General features: G+C 47.8%; 2 protein-coding genes across 5 annotated transcripts; both read left to right on the forward strand.

Annotated features, from left to right (window-relative positions):
- Positions 1-1,262: 1,262 nt before the first annotated feature.
- ANKRD39 (ankyrin repeat domain 39) lies at positions 1,263-16,560 on the forward strand. Of its 4 annotated transcripts, none has more exons than XM_023744117.1 (4): positions 1,322-1,694; positions 2,041-2,244; positions 10,496-10,674; positions 13,981-14,163. In XM_023744117.1, exons 1-3 carry the CDS (start codon positions 1,455-1,457, stop codon positions 10,637-10,639), a joined length of 588 nt encoding a protein of 195 aa, XP_023599885.1. In that variant the 5' UTR covers positions 1,322-1,454; the 3' UTR covers positions 10,640-10,674; positions 13,981-14,163. The 4 variants fall into 4 exon arrangements, with proteins under 4 accessions (XP_023599886.1, XP_023599885.1, XP_014323611.1 ...); XM_014468125.2 differs by lacking the exon at positions 13,981-14,163 and adding an exon at positions 16,426-16,560 and having other exon boundaries at positions 1,325-1,694; XM_023744118.1 differs by lacking the exons at positions 10,496-10,674; positions 13,981-14,163 and adding an exon at positions 2,769-2,896 and having other exon boundaries at positions 1,263-1,694.
- ANKRD23 (ankyrin repeat domain 23) lies at positions 15,320-20,317 on the forward strand. The gene is made up of 9 exons (XM_006102795.3): positions 15,320-15,356; positions 16,426-16,572; positions 16,751-16,879; positions 17,522-17,641; positions 17,908-18,006; positions 18,091-18,189; positions 18,304-18,402; positions 18,718-18,816; positions 18,898-20,317. Exons 1-9 carry the CDS (start codon positions 15,330-15,332, stop codon positions 18,991-18,993), a joined length of 915 nt encoding a protein of 304 aa, XP_006102857.1. The 5' UTR covers positions 15,320-15,329; the 3' UTR covers positions 18,994-20,317.
- The last annotated feature ends 1,395 nt before the right edge of the window (positions 20,318-21,712 follow it).

Below are 21,712 nucleotides of genomic sequence, written 5' to 3' on the forward strand. Positions count from 1 at the left end.
CATTTTGGGGCTAAACCCTGAGTGCCAAGAGGGAAGGCTCCCTGTGGGACTCTAGGTAGATATAGGTCCCACACCTCCAAGTGGCGTAGGTCAGGACCTCTGATTTTTTAAGTTTCTTCTGCATTGCTATCTTCTCAGCACACCTATTCAGATGATGCTGTTTCTCATTTCCTTTAGGTTTCTGTTCAAATGTTACCTTATCAGAGATGTCATCCCTGACCACTGCCTATACCCCTTCTCTGCTTTACTTTTCCTCATAGCATTTAGCACCACCTGACTTATTTCATGTATGTTTTTTCTCCTTGTCTATCTCCTTTAATTAGAATATAAGCTCCATAAGACCAACATTTGGGGGGAGGTCTTTTATTCTCAGCTGACCCTTAGTACCCAGAACAGTGCCAGATGCATAGTAAGTATTCAGTGAGTATTTGTTGAATGAGTGAAGGGCCTGGGCATGGTGGCTTGCTTCCTGCCGCTACCCAGGGCAAGAGAGGTTTTTCAGTCCCAGTTCATCCATGATGTGCCACCTCCTGGCTGTGTGCACAGAGCTTCTCTAGTTCCCTTTGCTCCAGACCCTGCTCAGGCGTTGGAGCCCAAGCCCCTGAGGTGTGTGTCTAGTTGTGCAGACTCTGAATCCTGCAGACCCAGTGCTTGCTCACCACTTTGGCTGTGGTTTTCTCCTTGTTCTGGCACCTGGCAATGTTCTTTTTTTTTTTTTTATAATTTTTTTTTTATTGCTTAAATTATTACAAAGAGTATTACATATGTCTCCTTCCCCCCCCCCCTTGACAATCCCCTGTCCTCCCCTACCCCCCAGTGTCTTATGTCCATTGGTTATGCTTATATGCGTGCATACAAGTCCTTTGGTTGATCTCTTACCCCCCCCCCTCCAGCCCCCCCACCCTCCCCGGCCTTCCTGCTGTAGTTTAACAGTCTGTTTGAGGCAACTCTGCCTCTGTATCTATTATTGTTCAAGAGTTTATAATGGTCTCTATTATCCATCCTGGCAATGTTCTTTTCTTGCTTTTGAATTTGTGCATTCAACCATTTTATTTATTTATTTATTTATTTATTTAAATATATTTTATTGATTTTTTACAGAGAGGAAGGGAGAGGGATAGAGAGCTAGAAACATCTATGAGAGAGAAACATCGATCAGCTGCCTCCTGCACACCCCCTACTGGGGATGTGCCCACAACCAAGGTACATGCCCTTGACCGGAATCGAACCTGGGACCCTTTAGTCCGCAGGCCGATGCTCTATCCACTGAGCCAAACCAGTTCGGCATCAACCATTTTAAACATTACTCTACATTTGAAGTGGGGAGAAGGGATTTCTGTGTCTGTCCCACCCCCTGCTCTGGTCAGGCAAGCTCATTGTCTGGTTCACTGCTATGTCACCAGCACCTAGGACAATCCTTGGCACAGAGGAGGTGCTTGGTTAATATTTGTTGAATGAATATTAACCCAACACCCATTTCTTACCAGTTTTATGGATGGAAAACAAATGGAGGTCAAGGGGTGAAGGAAATATTAAATGTCCTCGGTCAGCATCGTTCAGTACTTTGGTACTTTGGTTGTCTTTCCTTAGGAATCTGGTCAGCAGCCCTGAACGGAGACCTGGGCCGAGTGAAGTATTTAATCCAGAAGGCAGTGGACCCTAGTCAGCCCGACTTGGCCGGCTACACCGCTCTGGTGAGCTGGGAGGAGCTTGGGGTCAGCTGGGGGACCCCTGCTCTCTGGATTGAGGTTTACCTTGTCTCCTCCCTCCTATTCTTCTCTCCCAGCAGGGTTTCTCTTTTACGGGTCATGTGACCTGGATTTTTTAAATAAGTGTGCTTTACATCAGTTATTTGATTTCATTTTCATAACAGTCCCGAGAGGTAGAAATGATTGAGGAAACTGATGCCAGACATGAAGGCAGTTGCCCGTCACACAGCTGATGGAGCCAGGCCTCTGCTCTAGGACCGAGGCTTTCCCCTCCCCTTCCCCCGTCGCCTGCCTGGTTCTGCTGTCCAACCTCGGTCTCTGTTCCCTGCAGCACTATGCCAGCCGCAATGGACACTACGCAGTATGCCAGTTCCTGCTGGAAAGTGGGGCCAAGTGTGACGCCCAGACACGTGGGGGTGCCACCGCTCTGCACCGGGCCAGCTACTGTGGGCACACGGAGATCGCACGGCTTCTGCTCTCCCATGGGTCCAACCCCAGGCTGGTAGATGATGATGGCATGACCAGTCTACATAAGGTATGCCCCTCACACCCTTTAAAACCTTGTTCTTTGTCATTATAAAAGGTGTAGAACATGTTCACTGTAGGAAACATGGGGAAACGGGAAAGCATAAAGTAGAAAATAAAAGCATTTGTAATTGCAGTGCTCACTTCTCATCACTTTAGGATTATTGTGTAATTTTCCAGCATTTTTCCGGTGCATGTAAATTAGAATTAAATGTAGTATCATTTAATTTTTCTTTCCTTTAGTGATATGTCATGAATGCTTTTCTACATAATTTTTTCCTGTAACTTGCACCTATACTCACCTGTCCCTGTACAATTCAGACTAGAAATACCTACACGTGGTAGACAGTGTGAGGAGTACAAGATGGTATACTGTGAAAATGAGTTTCCCTTCAACCCCTGGCCCCTAGTCCCTCTTCTAGGTCCCTCCCTTAAGGCATACATTTTTACCCATTTCTTATGCGTCTTTGAGAAGTGGTTTATTGGATATGTGTACATTTATTTCTGTCTTGTCCCCACTTGATTTTCCTCCAGAGTGATGGTTTTAAAAAGCAGTTTGGATCATGCCAAACTTAGACTCTTTCCAAGCTTTTTAAAGTCCTGAATATGGCCCTCACCGGTTTGGCTCAGTGGATGAGTGTCGCCTGCAGACTGAAGGGTCCCAGGTTCGATTCCGGTCAAGGGCATGTACCTTGGTTGTGGGCACATCCCCAGTAGGGGGTGTGCAGGAGGCAGCTGATCGATGTTTCTCTCTCATTGATGTTTCTAACTCTCTATCCCTCTCCCTTCCTCTCTGTAAAAAATCAATAAAATATATTAAAAAAAATAAAGTCCTGAATATGGTTTACCAGGCTTGAGGTTAGCCCCTGCCTACCTCTCCAAGTTTATCTTTTTTTTTTTTTTTACTTATTTATTTATACAACCAGGAGCACAATAATATTTTTGAATTGTAGCTTGTGAAACACATTTCTGGCTGTGAATATTAAGATAGAAAAATTTAAGCCCGTGTGGCTCAGTGGTTGAGCATCGACCCAAGGAACCAAGAAGTCACCAGTTCAATCCCCGGTTAGGACACATGCCTGGGTTGTGGGCTCAATCCCCAGTAGGGGATGTTCAGGTGGCAGTCAATTGATGATGTTCCTCTCTCATCGGTATTTCTCTCAATCCCTCTCTTTCTAAAAAAACCAATAAAAATATTTTTTTAAAAAGAAAAAAGGAAGTAGTTGTTTGCATTATGTTAACAATAGAACCTGTGACTAACACTTTTTGCTATCCACTAAAAATCTGTGCTCACTTTTTTCTTTTTTTAATTCCTACCCGAGAGAAAGGAATGGAGAAGGAGAGAGAGGTAGAGGGAGAGAAACATTGATCAGTTGCTTTCCCTATGTGCCCCAACCGGGGATTGAACCCATAACCCAGGTATGTGTCCTGACCAGGAATCGAACTGCATAGTACAACAGTCAACCAACTGAGCCACTCCAGCTGGGCTGTGCTCACTTTTTAAAAAAAATTTGGGTGTTTTTGTTTTGTTGTTTTTTGTTAATCCTCGCCCAAGGATAATTTCCCATTAATTCCTAGGGAGAGACACAGAGAGAGAAATATTGATGTGAGAGAGACATATCGATTGGTTGCCTCTTGCACATGCTCCCGACCAGGGCCGGGGATCGAGCCTGCAACTGAGGTACGTGCCCTTGATTGGAATCAAACCCAGGACCCTTTAGTCCTTGGACCGACATTCTATCCACTGAGCCAAACCAGGTATAGAAAAAAATTAGTTTTAATTATAGTTGATATACAATGTTATATTAGTTTCAAGTGTACAACATAATGATTGAACTGTTTCATATTAGAGACATGTCCCTCCAAAGGGGATCTCTAATCGCAGACTATATTCCACCCCCTCATGCATAGAAGACAAGACACATTGATCATTATTTCCAGGAGAAAGCCTCTGGGAATCAGTGTTCCAACTCTGTTGCCCCCGCTGGTAACAGAGACCTCAGGGTTGACGAATTCACAGCAAGCTGCTGGAGAGGGAACTGACAGGTGCTTGCATAGGCGCAGCAGCCTTGACATGTTATGTCTACAGAGATAAAGTTCTTTCTCAAGATTGCTGTGGCTATTCGGGTCTTTTGTGATTCCATATAAATTTTAGGATTATGTATTCTAGGTCTAAGAAAAAGGCTATTGGTATTTTGATAGGGATTGCATTGAAACTAGATTGCTTTGGGTAGTATACATATTAATTTATTTATTTAGTATGCACATTTTAATATTAATACTTCCTATCCATGAACATGGTGTATGCTTCCATTTATTTGTATCTTCTTCAATGTCTTTCTTCAATGTATTACAGTTTTCCAAGTATAAGTCTTTTACCTTCTTGGTTAAATTTATTCCTATATATGTTATTCTTTTTGAAGCAATTGTTTTCTTTCTTTTTTTCTGATTATTATTGGTGTATAAAAATGCAACTAATTTTTGAATATTAATTTTGTATCCCGCTACTTTACTGACTTTAGTTCTAATAGTTTTTTGGTGGAATCCTTAGGGCTCTCCATATATAATGTCATGTCATCTGCAAATGACAGTTTTACTTTTTCCTCTACAATTTGGATGCTTTTCATTTCTTTTTCTTGTCTAAGTGCTTTGACTAGAACTTCCAATACTGTGTTGAATATAAGTGGTGTAAGTGGACATTCTTGTTCCAGATCTTAAAGAAAAAGCTTTCAGCTTTTCATCACTGAGTGTGATGTTAGCTGTGGGTTTGTTATGTGTGGCCTTTATTAGGTTGAGGTATTTTTCCTCTGTCCCCAGTTTGCTGAGAGTTTATCATAAATGGATGTTGCCTTTTGTCACATGCCTTGTCTGCATTTACTAATATGATCATATGATTTTTATTCTTAATTTTATGTTGTATATCAAGTTCATTGGTTTGTGGATATTGAACCAACCTTGCATCCTAGAAATAAGTACCACTTGATCATAATGTATGCTCTTTTTAATGTATTACTGAAAATTTTTTGCTGATATTTTGTTGAGGATTTTTGCATCTGTTATTAAGGATATTGGCCTGTAACTTTTTTTGTGTGTGTAATGTTTTTGTCTCATTTTGGTTTTAGGTTAATACTGACTTTGTAGAATGAGTTTGGAAGCATTCCTCCTTCTTCTATTCTTTGGAATAATTTAAGAAGGATAAGTATTCTTCTGTAAAACCACCTGATCTTGGACTTTTGTTTGTTGGGAGTTTTTTCATTTTTATTGTTAGTGATCAGTGTGTTTAGATTTTCTATTTCTTTCTAGTTCAGTCTTGGAAGGTTATATGCTTCTAGAAAATTATCCATTTCTTCTAGGTTGTTCAGTTTGTTGGCATATAATTGTTCATAGTATCCTTTAATGATGCTTTATATCATTACAAATTTGTTTGTAATCATTACAAATTCAGTTGTAATGTCTCTTCTTTCATTTTTAATGTTGTTTATTTGGGCTCTTTCCTGTGAGTTTAGCTAAAAATTTGTCAGTTTTTGCCTAGCCAGAGTGGTTCAGTTGGTTGAGCATCATCCTGTGCACCAAAAGGTTGCCAGTTCAATTCCCGGTCAGGGCACATACCTGGGTTTCAGGTTCAGTCTCCAGTTGGGGCACATACGGAAGGCAACCTATCAATGTTTCTCTCTCTGTCTCTCTCTGTTCCTTTCTCTAAGCATGTCCTTGGGTGAGGATTAAAATAGATAGATAGATAGATAGATATTTAAAAATCCCCTACTATTGTACTAGAGGCCCAGTGCACAAAATTCATGCACTCAGGGGGGCGTACCTCAGCCCAACCTGTGCCCTCTTGCAGTCCTGGAGCCCTCGGGGATGTCCTACTGAGCCCTGCTTCTGGCTGAGCCGTGCTCCCCCTGTGGGAGCGCACTGACCACAAAGGGGCAGCTCCTTCGCGTCATAGCGACTGGTCGTTCTGCCGTTCAATCGATTTGCATAGTAGCCTTTCATTATACAGGAGGATTACTGTAGATTTCTCCCTTTATGTCCATTAATAATTACTTTATATAGTTAGGTGCTCCTATGTTGGCTGTGTATATACTTATGATTGTTATATCCTCTTCTTGGATTGGCCCCTTTATAATTATATAATGTCCTTCTTTGTCTTTTTTTACATTCTTTGTTTTAAAGTCTATTTAGTCTGATATGAGCATTGCTACCCCAGTTTTCTTTTCATTTCTATTTGTATGAAATATCTTCTTCCATCCCTTCACTTTTAGTCTGTATGTGTTTGTCAATTTCAAGTGAGTCTCTTGCAAGCAGCATATAGATAGGGCATGATTTTAATCCATTCAGCCATCCTTTGTATATTTACTGAACATTTAATGCCCTTAAAGTCATATTGATAAGTATGTACTTATTGCTGTTTGTTGTTATTTTGGTTGTTTTTGTAGTTCCTCTCTATTCCTTTCTTCTTCTCTTTATCTCTTTCCTTATGGTTTGATGGTTTTCTTTATTCTTCTGTTTGGGTTCCTTTCTCTATTTTTTTCTGTATCGTTTGTAGGTTTTTGGTTTGTGGTTACCATGAGGTTTATGTGTATCATTCTATATTTATAGCTGTTTATTTTAAGCTGCTAGGCATGTAAGTTCTCATATTCTAAAAGGACTACATTTTTGCTCCCCCTCCCTCCAGTCTTTTTTTTTTAAATATATTTTATTGATTTTTTACAGAGAGGAAGGAAGAGGGATAGAGAGTTAGAAACATCGATGAGAGAGAAGCATCTATCAGCTGCCTCCTGCACACCCCCTATTGGGGATGTGCCCACAACCAACGTACATGCCCTTGACTGGAATCGAACCTGGGACCCTTCAGTCTGTAGTCCGACGCTCTATCCAGTGAGCCAAACCAGCTAGGGCCTCCCTCCAGTCTTTATGTTTTGAGGTCACACTTCATTTATCTATTTTTAATTTAAAAATTTTTTTAACTGATTTTAGAGAGGAAGGGAGAGGGAGAGAGAGATAGAAACATCAATGATGAGAGAGAAACATTGATCGGCTGCCTCCTGCACACCCCTTTCTGGTGATCGAGCCCGCAACCCGGGCACGTGGCCTTGACCAGAATCGAACCAGTCCACAGGCTGACACTCTTTTCACTGAGCCAAACCAACTAGGGCTTTTGAGGTCATACTTTAGATATTTTTTGTTTGTTTGTTTTCTTTTGTTGTTGTTAATAAATCTTTGTTTTGTGTGTCTCCTAACTACTTGTTGTAGTTTTTATTGAGTTTGGTACTTTTGTCTTTTGTCTATCATAGTAGCTTTTTAAATGGCTGATTTGCTATGTTTATTAAATATTTGCCTTTACCTGTAGGCTATTTTCCTTTCTCATATTTCCTTGTTTCTGGTTATGGCCTTTTCTTTTCTGCTTAAAGAATACCCTTTACCATTTCTTGTAAAGCTGGTTTAGTGATGATGAACTCCTTAAGTTTTTGCTTGTCCAGAAAATTCTTTATCTCTCCTTCAATTCTGAATAATCATCTTGCCCAGTAAAGTATTCTAGGTTGTAGGTTCTTTTCTTTTAGCACTTTAAATATGTCCTACTGCTCCCTTCTGGCCTGTACAGTTTCTGCTGAGAAATCAATGGATAGCCTTATAGGTTTTCCCCCGTATGCAACTTATTTGCCTCTTGCTGCACTTAAGATTGCCTCTTAACTTTAGTGTGGGCATATATTTCAGTGTGCTCATGGAGGGGTGAGTTCAGTGTCCCCTGCACCACTGAACTCTTGAACTTCTGCCTTTTTAATTACAATATGTCTTGGTGTGGGTCTCTTTGGATTCATCTTGTTTGAAACTCTTTGTGCTTCCTGAACCTGGATATGTTTCCTCTCCCAGGTTAGGAAAATGTGTTCCTTTCTTTCTCCTTCTGGGATCCCTATAATGTGATGTTTGTGTGCTTGGTGTTTTCCCAGAGGCCCCTTAAACTATCCTCATTTTTAATTTTTTTTATTTTTGCTGTTCTGATTGATTGGTTTCCACTAGTCTGGCTTCCAGGTTGCTGATCCATTCTTCTGTTTAAGCTAATCTGATGCTGATTCCTTCTATTATATTTTTTTCACTTCACTCGTCATATTTTTCAGGTCTGCTTGGTTCTTTATTATACTTTCTAACTCTTTGGTGAAGTTCTCTCTAAGTCCCTTTTTTACTCTGAAGTTTGGTGAGCATCCTTATGACCATTTATTTGAATTTTTTTAATATATCTTTATTGATTTCAGAGAGGAAAGGAGAGGGATAGAGAGTTAGAAACATTGATAATGAGAGAGAAACATCGATCAGCTGCCTCCTGCACACCCCCTCCTGGGGATGTGCCCGCAACCAAGGTACATGCCCTTGACTGGAATAGAACCCGAGACCCTTCAGTCCGCAGGCCAACGCTCTATCCACTGAGCCAAACTGGTCAGGGCTCTTTGAATTCTTTATTGGATAGATTACTTATCTTTGTTTCAATAAGATTCTTTTCTGGGGATATTTCTTGTTCCTTCCCTTGAGAGATAGTCCTTCATTTTCTCATTTTGTTTGACATTCTAGTTTATATAACTAGACAAATAGCTATCTTTTCCAGTCTTGAAAAAGTGGCCTTGTGTTGCCCTAGCTGGTTTGGCTCAGTGGATAGAGTGTTGGGCTGTGGACTGAAGGGTCCCAGGTTCTATTCTGGTCAAGGACACATGCCCGAGGTTGCAGGTTTGATCCCCAGTGGGGGGCGTGCAGGAGGCAGCTGATCAATGATTCTCTCTCATCATTGATGTTTCTATCTCTCTCTCCCTCTCCCTTCCTCTCTAAAATCAATAAAAATAAAAATAAATTAAAAAAGAAAAAGTGGCCTTGTGGCTTTGTGTGCTGGGTCGTTTGGCAGGCCATTGGAGCCAGCTGCGTGTGGTAATGCTCTATTGATCCTGTTTTCTCCCTTCGTTAAGAGCTGGAATGGGCTCTGGGTGGTACGGCTGGAAAAGCACTGCAGTAACCTTGCGTGGAGGTCAGAGCCCCTGGATAGAGCTGTTACCTGCCCTATGGAGGTGGAGGGAAACATAAGCAAGGACGTTCACTGGCACCCAGGCAATTCCCACCGGTCTTGGAGGCTCCCACGGTTCCCCAGCCTTCTCTGTGCAGTTCCTCTCGGACATTTATTGTGCAGAAGCGCTCAGTCGCTCCCAGTGGTCTCTTGGAGGAATGGCTCTCTCTATATGTGGGCATATATTTCAGTGGCTCGTGGAGGGGTGAGTTCAGTGTCCCCCGACACCACCGCCATCTTGGACCTCACTTTCTTTTTTAAAAAAATAAACTACTTGCGAACATTGGTACTTTTTTTTGTTGTTAAAAAAAATTACTTGAAATGCATTTCACAATTGTTCACAACATACCACTGCCTGAAATGAGGCAACAGAATTAAGAACCTGGGTCTATACTCATCAAAAGGACCTGCTAAAAAAGAGTTGGGTTCAAATTTGAGATGATGGTTGCTACTAATACTAATTTTGATACCTCTCAAAAGTCCCGTATTCCATCAGTTTGTCTGTTGGGAGGAGTAGGGAGTATAGTAGTATGACAGTTGTTAAGAGTTCAGACTTTGAGGTCAGACAGACCTGCTTAGAATCCCCAGGCTGCCACATTAGCTCTGTGACCTTAGGTAAGTCACTTAACTTTTATAAGCCTCAGTTTCTTCGTTTATAAAATGGGAATGATGATAGTTCCTACTTCTGATAGTTACTGTGGAAGTGAAATAAGATAATTTATGTAAATCACTTAACTGCTATTTTTTGGAAATAAATTAGAAATTGACATCCAGATTGGGATCATCTGTCTCAGAGGAGGAGAGGAGAAAGCTGGGGACCTGGGCCCGTTTTCCTCTGCTCATCTGAAAGTCCCAAGAGACCATGTCTGATGTCTCTTGTGTTCATGGTGCCCAGCACCCTCTAGATGATCAGGATGTTTGTAAAAGACACTTAGAGACCCAGGGTTCTGTACTTGTCTTCATTGTGCAGCCTGGACAAGGAAGAATGGCCATTGAGCCAAAGACCATGAGAACCAAAAACTCAAGCTAACTGCCAGGCTGGCCCTAGAGTACTCCGCCCATCTGAGTGCTTGTCGTGGGAGTGGGTAGGAGTTAGGCGAAGCCAACCCAAACATCCAGTGTCTCCATTTCCACGAGGACCAAGAGACCCCCAGAAGTAGTGCAAGAGCAGGGCCCAGTGAGGTGTGACTTTTGATTCAGGCTGTTCTCTCCACAGGCTGCTGAGAATGGTCACGTGGATATCTGTTCCCTTCTGTTGCAACACAGCCCAGCCCTGAAGGCTGTCCGAGATCGGAAGGCACGACTAGCATGTGACCTGCTGCCTCACAACAGTGAACTGCGGGACCTGCTGGCCAGTTGAATCACCACCCTTCTGTCTCAGGCTGCCGTGCAAGGGTACATAGACTAGGTCTCCAAGCCCCAGCTTTGGTCAGCATCCATGCTGCAGGGTGGGAAAGTGAGGCCTGAAGACCCAGGAAGAGCCTGATTTTGGCCCCTGGAGTGATGGAGTAGATTTGGGGGGCTGCAAGTGCTTAAGCCTGGACAGATGACCCTATTCTAAATTAGTTCATGTGGAAACATCTATCCATTTGGAAAAAATAAAGTTATATCCTTACCTCACCCATGCCCAGATTAAATTCCAAGTACCTAAATTGTACGTGGCGAGGTAGCTCAGTTGGTTTGATACTCTAAGGTTGTGGGTTCAATTCCCCATCAGGGCACATATAAGAATCAATCAATGAATGCATAAATAAGCAGAACAACAAATAAACGTTTCTCTCTTCCTAAAATCAATAAATAACAAAAAACTTAAATAAAAAGACCTAAATTGAAAAACACAAAACTTTGCAAGTAAGTATTAGAAGAAACTACAGAATATGTAACAAAAGCTTCTTGCTATGAGGTATCTTGGTAAATGTCACTTCATCTGTGAGATGAGGATGATTTTAGGACCTGCCTCAAAGGCACTGGGGATTTGGTATTTGAATGTATGGGGAGCACTGGAGAGAGTGCCTGGCATGTTGCAAGCAGTGTATTAGAGCACACCCTTCCTCAAAACCTGATCAGCACGTTTTTATACCATAATTTCATGCATTTCAATAATATGATAGATTTAAAAGTGCTGTTGCTATTATTTTGAATTGTTGATTACTAGTGAGGTTGACACCTGTCTTCTATGAACTTCCTGTCCACATCCTTTGCTCATTAAAAAATTTGTTTTTATTGACTCACTAGAGGCCTGGTGCACAAATTCATGCACAGGTGGGGTCCGGCCAGCCCGCCCAGATGAGCCCATCAGGCCAGCAGAGGGGAGGTGCCACGGGCAGTTGGCTGGCTGACCCCGGCCCCAATCAGAGTGTTGGCCAATTGTGGGCCGGGCCAGCTGGGGGGGAGGCCTGATCGGGGCCCAGATCAGGCCGGTTGGCTGCTGCAGTGCACGTCATAGCCACCATTTGTTCCCCTGTTCCAGTTGCTTGGCATAGATATATATATAGATATAGATATATGTATATATATGTGGACTAGACTAGAGGCCTGGTGCACAAAATTAGTGCACTTGGGTGTGGGGGTCCCTCAGCCCGGCCTGCACCCTCTCACAGTCCGGGAGCCCTTGGGGGATGTCTGACTGCTGCAGAGGCGGGAGAGGCTCCTGCCACCGCCACTGCGCTCACCAGCCGTGAGCCCAGCTCCTGTGTTGAGCATCTGCCCCCTGGTGGTCAGTGTGCATCATAGCGACCGGTCATTCTGCCATTGGGTTGATTTGCATATTAGCCTTTTATTATAAAGGATAAAGGATAGGAGTTGTTTATGGCTTCTGGATATTGACTCTGTTTTGGCTGTATATATTTTTTCCTTTCATACTGTCATTTGTCTTAACTTTGTTGGCATCTGTTCATGGATTGATAACAGCCACTATAGATGGCAATTTGGCAGTATCTATTAAAATTTAAATCAGCAGCTGAAACCAGTTTGGCTCAATGGATAGAGCGTTGGCCTGTGGACTGAAGGGTCCCAGGTTCGATTCCGGTCAAGGGCATGTACCTGGGTTGCGGGCACATCCCCAATGGATGATGTGCAGGAGGCGGCTGATCCATGTTTCTCTCTCATCGATGTTTCTAACTCTCTGTCTCTCTCTCTTCCTCTCTGTAAAAAAATCAATAAAATATATTTAAAAAAATTTTTTTAAATCAGTGGTTCTCAACCTGTGGGTCGAACGACCCTTTCACAGGGGTCGCCTAAGACCATCGGAAAACACATATATAATTACATATTGTTTTTGTGATTAATCACTATGCTTTAATTATGTTCAATTTGTAACAATGAAAATACATCCTGCATATCAGATATTTGCATTACGATTCATAACAGTAGCAAAATTACAGTTATGAAGTAGCAACGAAAATAATTTTATGGTTGGGGGTCACCACAACATGAGGAACTGTATTAAAGGATTGCAGCATTAGGAAGGTTGAGAACCACTGATTTAAATGAACAGCCTGGCCAGTGTGGTTCAGTGGTTGAGCATTGACCCATGAAGCAGGAGATCAGGGTTCGCTTCCGGGTCAATAGGGGGCATGCAGGAGGCAACTGATCAATGATTCTCTCAATTATGTTTTGCTCTCTCCCTCTCCTGTCCTCTGAAATCAAGAAAAACATTTTAAAAAATTTTGTTAAATGGGCCAATAATTTGGTTTCCCTGTAGCTACGTAGAAGAATATTCAATCTACAAAGACGCCTATTTACGGAGGTATTCACACATTTGAGCCTGGGGTGTAATATTAAAAAAAAAAAAAAAAGACAACCCGATAGGGAAATGGTTACCTTCTGGTCCACATGCCGTTTGGGTGCAGTGGAATGGAGTATGCTAATGTGGGAAGCGTGCTGAGTTGTAATCACAGTATGTGCCTCTTAAAACATGTCTGGCCCTGCCCGGTTTGGCTCAGTGAATAGAGCGTCGGCCTGCGGACTGAAAGGTCCCAGGTTCGATTCCAGTCAAGGGCATGTACCTTGGTTGCGGGCACATCCCCCAGTGGGGAGTGTGCAGGAGGCAGCTGATCGATGTTTCTCTCTCATCGATGTTTCTGACTCTCTATCCCTCTCCCTTCCTCTCTGTAAAAAAATAAATAAAATAGTATGTGCCTCTTAAAACATGTCTGTAGAAACATGTATGTACATACACAAAATTGCAGGAACGAAGTCAGAGCAAGTATAGCAACAGGTGACCATGGTTCCCTAGGGCCACGTGGTTAGTAAAGGGCGCTTTTTGAGCTTTATTTGTTATGTGTGGATTTTTTTACAAGGAGTAATTTTTTTTAAAATATATTTTATTGGTTTTTTTACAGAGAGGAAGGGAGAGGGGTAGAGAGTTAGAAAAATCGATGAGAGAGAAACATCGATCAGCTGCCTCCTGCACACTCAGGGGGTATGTGCCTGCAACCAAGGTACATGCCCTTGACTGGAATCGAACCTGGGACCCTGGAGTCCACAGGCTGATACTCTATCCACTGAGCCAAACCAGTTAGGGCAAGGAGTAATTTTTTTTTAAATAAGCCAGTTAGTTTCATGTGGAAGAAACTAGTTTTCCGCTGAGTTTCAGGTGAAACCCGTTGGAAATATCAAGGGAGAGGAGTGTGAGTAGGTGGCTGGCAGTGCAGCCCGAGCTCAAGTCTAACTTTTTCTTGTCTGTCCACCCTCACTCAGGTCTAGGTAACCCTTTCCCTCCTCATAAGGAAAGACAAGAAAGCACCTTTGACAGAACACCCTGAAGCATACAGATTTTCTTAAAAATCTGGTCTCAGCCCAGCCAGTGTTGCTCAGTGGTTGAGCATCCACTCGTGAACCAGGAGGTCAGGGTTCGATTCCTGGTCAGGGCACATGCACGGGTTGCGGGCTCGATCCCCTGTGGGGGCGTGCAGGAGGCAGCTAATTAATGATATTCCTCTCTCATAGATGTTTCTATCTCTCTATCCCTCCCCCTTGCTTTCTGTAAAATCAATAAAAACATACTTTTTTAAAAAAGATGTAACTATTTTTTTAAAAATCTGGTCTCAGAACTGGCAAGAAGTTACAAATTAGCCAGCCAGCCATGGGTAGGACCTTGGCAGCCCTGAGGTGCCTGGGCTGTCCTTGACCCGAAATCCCCCTCCCTCTCATTTGGTCATCTCTGCTCATGTTACTCCCATTCTGGAGTCTTATTTACTGGCTATCAGGTTTCCTCTCAAAGGTCAAGGCAGAGTTTTTTGCCCGGCTGGTTGAAGGGCATGCTGGCATTTAGGGACTATTAGGAACTTTGATTTTGTGGCTGGTGACAGGTTGCTTTGCGACTGGATTAGCGGTTAATGTTGTGTACTTGGACCTGAAGCGATGTCAGTCTCGCCTTCCCCATGGAAAGCCATGCCCCACTCCAGGAGAGCGCCTGGTAGGGACCTGCATGTGGGGCCTGGGTCTCCCAGGGCTGAGGTGCTGGCAACAGGCTGGACTTGGCCCCTGATGGAGAGGGAGAAGTAAGGGCACCTTGGGGGAAGCCACCAAGAGTGGCGGCAGCCTTGGCACTGGGAGACCCCTTGCCGCCTGATTTCTTCCTGTTGGTGCCATGGGGGTTCCCAGGCCCTCTAGGACTCTGGCCTTTCGCAAGGGCAGTAGGGGCGGCCGGACCTACAGCAGTGTGGGGCTCACACTTGACCCTTTTTTGTAAGTGGCGTCTGGACTTAGGAAAGTGGGAGCTCTTTCCCCCTGAATCTGGGCCAGTGGCCCAGGCACCCTAGGACATGTGTCTATGTGGAATTGCTCCGGAGTGGGTGTAGGGGTGGCACAGGTGCAGGGCAGTGGGTATCTGAGGATGCACCTGACTCAGCTCAGAGCAGCTCCCCCTGCCTGCCTGCACGGCTACAGGCCCACCCTGGTATTTTGGTGGGCATTACAGAGCCACAGAGTCATCTGGCTCAGGTGCAAGCCACTGCCCCGCCCTGCCTGCCCCCAGGGGACAGCTCGCCTATAAAAGGGCTGGCAGCTCAGCTCTTCTCACTGGGGGTTTGGAGAGTGGGGGGACCATGGATGTCTTCAGCGTGCAGCAGTTGGTAAGGACGTGGGAAGAGGGGCAGGAGGGCAGCCAGTCATCCGGGTACCCCCAGACCTTCTCAGCAAAATGAGGAGGCAGCAGCTGCTGCTGTGTCTGAGGATGGGGCTTTCAGAGCCGAAACGGGCAGTTCCCTGGTCTGTGTGCTGGTTCTCCTGTGGGTGGTGAGGGAGCAAGAGAGGGAAGCAGTGGCGTGAAAATCCTAGAGGGGAGTGAGTTTTGCCCTGGACAGGGATGGTGATGGCTAAAGAGGAAGAGGAAATGGCAGGTTGTCTTGGAAAACACCACTGTAGCCGGGTCTTGGTTGAGCTCAGCTGGTGGACATCCACTGCTCTGGAAACGGCCGGAGGCCGGCTGCCTCAGTGCGGAGGGAGGAGGGTGCTCTCTAGTTCCCTGGCTGTGAGAGAAGCGGCAGCGCCAGTGGCACTTTAGGACACATTTTGGTACCACAGTGCCCAGCGGGCCCCAGACCTGTTAGGTGGCCAGCGTTTGCTTTGAAAGGGAATACAGTTCCCTGTGGCTGGAAGCCCCAGAAGCCCCAGGCCCGGCCGTCCTGCCATTCCAGCCTCTCCCCTCTACACGCTCGGTCCTCGGTGCGCCCAGCTCCTGATGCCTGGGGTGGGCCAGGCGGGCAGGGCGGAGCTGAGCTGAGTGCTAGTTCTACACCCTTTTACTGATGAAGAAGCAGCTTTGTGAGGAGCAAAGACTGGAACCCAGGAATTCAAGCTCCCCCCCCACCCCACCTCCAGAGGCATCTCCTGTGCCCTGAGCTCGGGGTCGGCTGGCAGTTTGGCGTGATCTAATAGGAATGCAAGGGAAGCTGAGGTGTCATGTGCTCTAGCTCCCCTGGACACAAGCCCAGCAGTATAAATAGACGGGGTCACACCCCATCCCGTTCCCTTGCTGGCAGGGCAGGGCAGGGCAGGGCAGGCGGAGTTGGTGAGAGCCAGCAGCAACCCTGCATCGAGAGTTTTGAAAAGGGTGAGCTCTTGTCGGACCCCCCACTGCACAGCTGGGCTCTCTAAGGACGGCTCCTAATCGTCTTCTTCATCCGTTCCCTGTCCCTACAGGTAAGTGGAGAAAGAGAAGAAAGGAAAGTGTTGGGATGTGGACATGGAATTCCTGATCCTGGAGGCTGGCCAGGAGACTGGAGGCTGGGACCCCATGAGGCCGTGGCCCAGGAGAGGCAGAGGCTGGAAGAGGAGAAGAGGAGGAGAGTGAGTGAGGCGGGTGGCCCTGGTGGGTGGGCAGGCCCAGAGCCGAGAGGGCCTGGAGAGCGGGCGTGCTGGCAGCGGGGGCGCTGGTGTTTCTGCGGTGGGCGGGCGGGAGAGGCCTGATGAGAACAAGAAGCCCGCCCCCTGGCTGATGGCTGGCATGGTCTGTCTTCTGCCCCAGCTTGAGAGATTTAAGAGTTCCAGAATTAATCTGGAGAATCTGGCTGACTTGGAAAACTTAGTTCAGAGACGAAGAGAAAAGCGATTGAAACGCAGAGTCCCCCCCAGGGCACCTGAGCCCGTGGTTAAGGTGGGTGAGAAGTCGGACGGGGGCGGGGGGCGGGGGTAAGGCTTGAGTTCTGAGGAAGAGCTTCCGCACCTGCGGGAGGGCTTGGGGAAGAGGGGGCACTGCCAGCCACGCCTGAGTGGGAGCCCTGCCTGTGCTCTGGCCCCGGGGCTGCTGGAGTCTGAGGTCAGGGGGAGGCCGGGTCTGCCCCCCGAGTCCCTGGGGGCTGCGGCCATCGTGCTGTTCCCTTGCTTGTGGCCACATCACCCGACGTCCACCTCAGATCCACATGGCCTTCTCCCTGTGCATGGCTCTGCTCCCAATTCCCCTTTCTGTAAGGACACCAGGTACACTGGCTTAGGGCCCACCTGCGCCCTGTGCCCTCACCTGCACCACAGCTGCAGTGACGGTTACAGATAAGGTCACATCTGAGGTTCTGGGGGTCAGGACTTCCAACATATGAACTGGGGGTGGGGGGCACAAGTCAACCCATAACCCCCACCCCACCAGCTATCTGGCCAGAATCTACTGAGATAAGTTTTTGAAAACCTGTCATTTGTACAAGCCAAGTGCCTCTGTGGGGACCACTTGGTGTGACCAGTGAAGCGGTGGCGTCCCTGCAGCCTGCAGTGTGCGATTGACTTGCTCTCGGCCCTAACTTACCAGCCCCAGGCCCAGCCAGGGCCCGTGGACCTCGAGGCGTTCCTGAAGGCAGCGGCTGAGAACCAGGAGGCCCTGATTGACAAGTACCTGGCGGACGGAGGGGACCCCAATGCCCACGACAAGGTAGCGAGGGAGGCGAATCGGAGCAGCTCAGCAGCGGCAGGAGTGCCGTCGGGCTGCTCCAGTCCAGCCCGGGGAACCACAGGCTTTTCTGTATGGGACACAAATCCCAGGGGCCCCTGAGCCGGGAGGGAGGGGCTCTTTGCATGATTAAGGAGCAGATAGCTCTCTCTTCAGGGCACCAACTCTGGGAATGGGGGTGGGGGTGGGGGTGGGACCTCTAGAGGTGGCCCTGTTCCCCCAGCTTCCCCTCCCGTCTCCACTGCCAGCTCCACCGCAGGGCCTTGCACTGGGCCTGCCTGAAGGGCCACAGCCATCTTGTGAACAAGCTGTTGGAGGCAGGGGCCGCTGTGGACACGCGTGACTTGGTGAGAATCGGGGAAGGCTCCCCTTCCCGGCAGAGGCTGGGCCCGGCGTGCGGTGCCTCAGACTTCAGCGCTTTTGTTTTGCAGCTGGACAGGACACCTGTGTTCTGGGCCTGCCGTGGAGGACACCTGGACATCCTCAAGCAGCTGCTTAACCACGGAGCCCAGGTCAACGCACGGGACAAGGTGAGGGCACGCCAGAGGGCGGCCTGTTGGGAGCTGACTTCCTGGAGGAAGCACAGCCCTGGGGTGGGGGCGAAGCCTGCCCCTCAGGAATGACACTGTCCCTCGTGCCCTTAGATCTGGAGCACCCCCCTGCACGTGGCCGTGCGCACGGGGCACTGTGAGTGCCTGGAGCACCTCATCGCGTGCGGGGCCCACATTGACGCGCAGGACAAGGTAGGCGCTTGTTTGGGGCAACTCCGGCTCAGGGGCAGGAGGAGGATGTCCTTTTTTTTTGAGGATACGTTTATTAAAGCTGGGGACAGTGGAACGAGGGTTTAGGGTAGAAGCAACAGGGGAGCGCCGAGGTGGGGCTGCTCTAGCGCTCTGGGAAGTCCGAGAGCAGAGGACCTTGGGGACAGATTCGGGGGGTGAGTCAAGTAAGAGCTGCTGCTGCCCACTGCTCCCCTGGTTGCACATCTAGCGGGGTCCCTGAGAGTCTAGGAGATGCGTTCCTGTGGGGGAGAGCACCCATGTCCCCCTTCTCGACAGGAAGGAGACACAGCTCTACACGAGGCTGTGCGGCACGGCCACCACAGAGCCATGAAGATGCTGCTACTCTACGGAGCCCAGCTGGGCGTGCGGAACCAGGTGAGTCCCAGCAGGCCCCGCACCAGGAAGGCAGGTGGGGGCGCTGAGGGGAAAGGACTGACCCAGCCACCTTGTTCCCAGGCTTCAGCGACCCCCGTGCAGCTGGCCCGAGACTGGCAGCGGGCCATCCGGGAGGCCCTGCAGGCCTACCAGGGGCATCCCCGCAGCCGGTGCTGACGACAGCCGCCCGCCGCACCGCTCCACCACCATTCCACCCGTTCTCCTGCCCCTCACGTGTCTGTGGTGCTGACTTCAGGCCTCCAGGGCAGGCAGTCGTGTCAGCTCAGAGATGGAGCAGCTGCCCCCTGCGGGCCGAGCCAGGAAGGGCTGAAGCAGAACCCCGAGGGCCCAGACAAGGGACAGTGGAGCTGGGAGCTCGGGACGGCCATGAGCCGAGGAAGCTCAGCCTCCAGCTCCCAGGGCTGCGTTAGGCTTCCCGGTGCCAGGGAGCCTCCGAGGAGACTGCTCGTGCCCCTCCCTCCCACGGGCGTTTCCTGCCGGGTGGCCAGTGCCCGTGGGTGGGTCTCAGCGACTCCGCTCCTGTCAGCAGGTGTCTGCAGTGGCTCTGGTGTCGGGTCTGGACGGGGCTGCTCAGCAGGTCTGAGGCCCCACTGCAGAAGTCCAGTGCCAACCTGGCTGCCACAGGAGCCCTAAGACTGAGGGAGGCTGGAGCCAGTACTGAAGAGAACCTGCGCCCACTGTCTGAAGGCTGCGGTCAGGCCTGCCCGCTGCTCTGCAGGGGCCAGCTGGTAGCTCTCCTGGTGACGGTGAAGCGCCTGGGTGCTGGGGTTGCTTGTGGCCCACTCAGCTTTTGGGGCGGTGGCCCGTAACCCTCCTTTGCCTCAGGTGCTAATGCTGCCCTGGCACTGGAGCTCTTATATGTACCCTGCAGCTGTCGCCTCTGCCACCTCTGCAGGGCACCGAGGTTCTGAGCACCTCCGTGAAGGGAAGCAGAGGCGCACACCTGCCCCCGCGGTTGGCTGGCGCACGTTTAGGGCTCAACTCCACACACACTCTCCCAATGGACCCTCCCCTTCCGCTGTCCCTGGCACTTCCAGTTGTGCTGGTGTGGACGTGCTCCTGGCAGGGCTGGGTCTTCAGTGCCAGGAAGTGAGCCTTGAGGAGCTCGGCCCTGACCCGAGAGCCGTAGGCCGAGGGGCAGCTCCAAGGTGAAGGGCCGGCCTCCCTCCCACATGTGCGGCACCTGGGCAGACACTGTGCCAAGCAGGTACTTCTGTCTAAGCTGGTGGCCTTCTCAGGCCAAGACCAAGGCTCTTCTTATTGTGTGAAAAAGCCGAGTAGAGCCCACACCTCCCCTTCCCGTGGCGGCCCCTGCCCTGGGGGACAGAGCAGCATCACCAGATGCTGGGCCAGGGGAGGAGCAGGGCTCTAGTCCATGGAGAAGACGACTCCCCACCCAGAAAACGGGGACACTTAAGTGACCGACAACAGTACCTTTTTATACGCGTCAATCTGTTCATTAAAATGGGCTGGTCATCCACCCGGTAGTGTGTGCTGGGCTGGAAGCAGCGAGGCCGTCAGGCCCAGGGCCAGCCTGTTAACCACACCGCAGCGGACAGCGAGGTAGGCCCCGTGCACACTGGGCAGTCTGGGCCCTTGGCCCTCACGCTCAAGGCATCTCTACTCATGGATGGACAAGTTCAAAAGCAGTGGTTCTCAGCCTTTGGCTGCTTATTAGAATCACAGGGGAAGCTTCAGAAGTCCCAATATCCAGACAACTCAATCAGAGTCCCTGGGTGGGACCCAGGTGTTAGCGCTGTCATGCAGACCACACACTGGTCCACGCAGGAAATCCTAAAGAACCCACAAAACCACCTAGAATAAGAGTTCGGCAAGATCTCAGGATATAAGGTAAACATACAAAAACCTATTTCCACATGTTAACAATGACCATGTGATCACCACAATGAAAAACAAAGTACTGTCCTGGCCGGTGGCTCGGTTGGTTGGAGTGTCCTATACACCCAAAGGTTACAGTTCGATTCCCGGTCAGGGCACCTACCTAGGTTGCAGTCTTCATTCCTAGTCGGGACGCATACAGGAGGCAACCAACCAATATTTCTCTCTTCCCCTCTCTCTAAAATCAATAAGTATGTCCTCAGGTGAGGATTAAAAAATAAAATCAATAAACCATATCCTTGGTGAGGATAAAATAAAGTACCATTTACAATTCTTCTAAAAATAAAGTACTTAATTGTAAATATAACAAAATACATAAGGACTTATATGCCAAAAGCTACAAAACACTAATGAATGAAACCAACCAAGAGTTAAATGGAGACTGACGGTGTTCATGGACTAAGGTGCAACACAGCAACGATTTCAATTCTCCCCAAATTGATATACAGATTTAATGCAGTTCCTGCCAAAACCCCAGTAAGATATTTTATAGAGGTAGATAAGATTATTTTTAAACTTATAGCTAAAACAATTTTGAAAAAGAATGAAGTGGAAGGAGTCTACCAGGTTTCAGAACTCATTACAGGCATACATCAGAGATAGCAAAGGGTTGGTTCCACACCACTGCAGTAAAGTAAATTGTAATCTTGCTGGTGGAAGGTCTTGCCTTCCATTTGTAGGACATGCAGCACCTGTGGAGAGCAATAAGGTGAAGCAATAAAGCAATAAAATGAGGTGTGCCTGTGTGCAGTTTCAGGAATCACAGTGTGGTATTGATAGACACACAGACCAATAGTACAGAAGACACAATCCAGAAATAGGCACAATATGCCCAAGTGATTTTCTACGAAGATGCAAGGTTTAACCACTTAACTGCCACGGTATTTTGAATTTAATTTAAAAAGGTCCGCTGCTTGAGTCGATAGGCACTTATGGTGCACAAATGGTTAATTCATGAAGGAAGAGACAAAGGTGC

This window comes from Myotis lucifugus, unplaced genomic scaffold, assembly GCF_000147115.1.
Source record: "Myotis lucifugus unplaced genomic scaffold, Myoluc2.0 scaffold_430, whole genome shotgun sequence".
In the NCBI taxonomy this organism is placed as follows: domain Eukaryota; kingdom Metazoa; phylum Chordata; class Mammalia; order Chiroptera; family Vespertilionidae; genus Myotis; species Myotis lucifugus.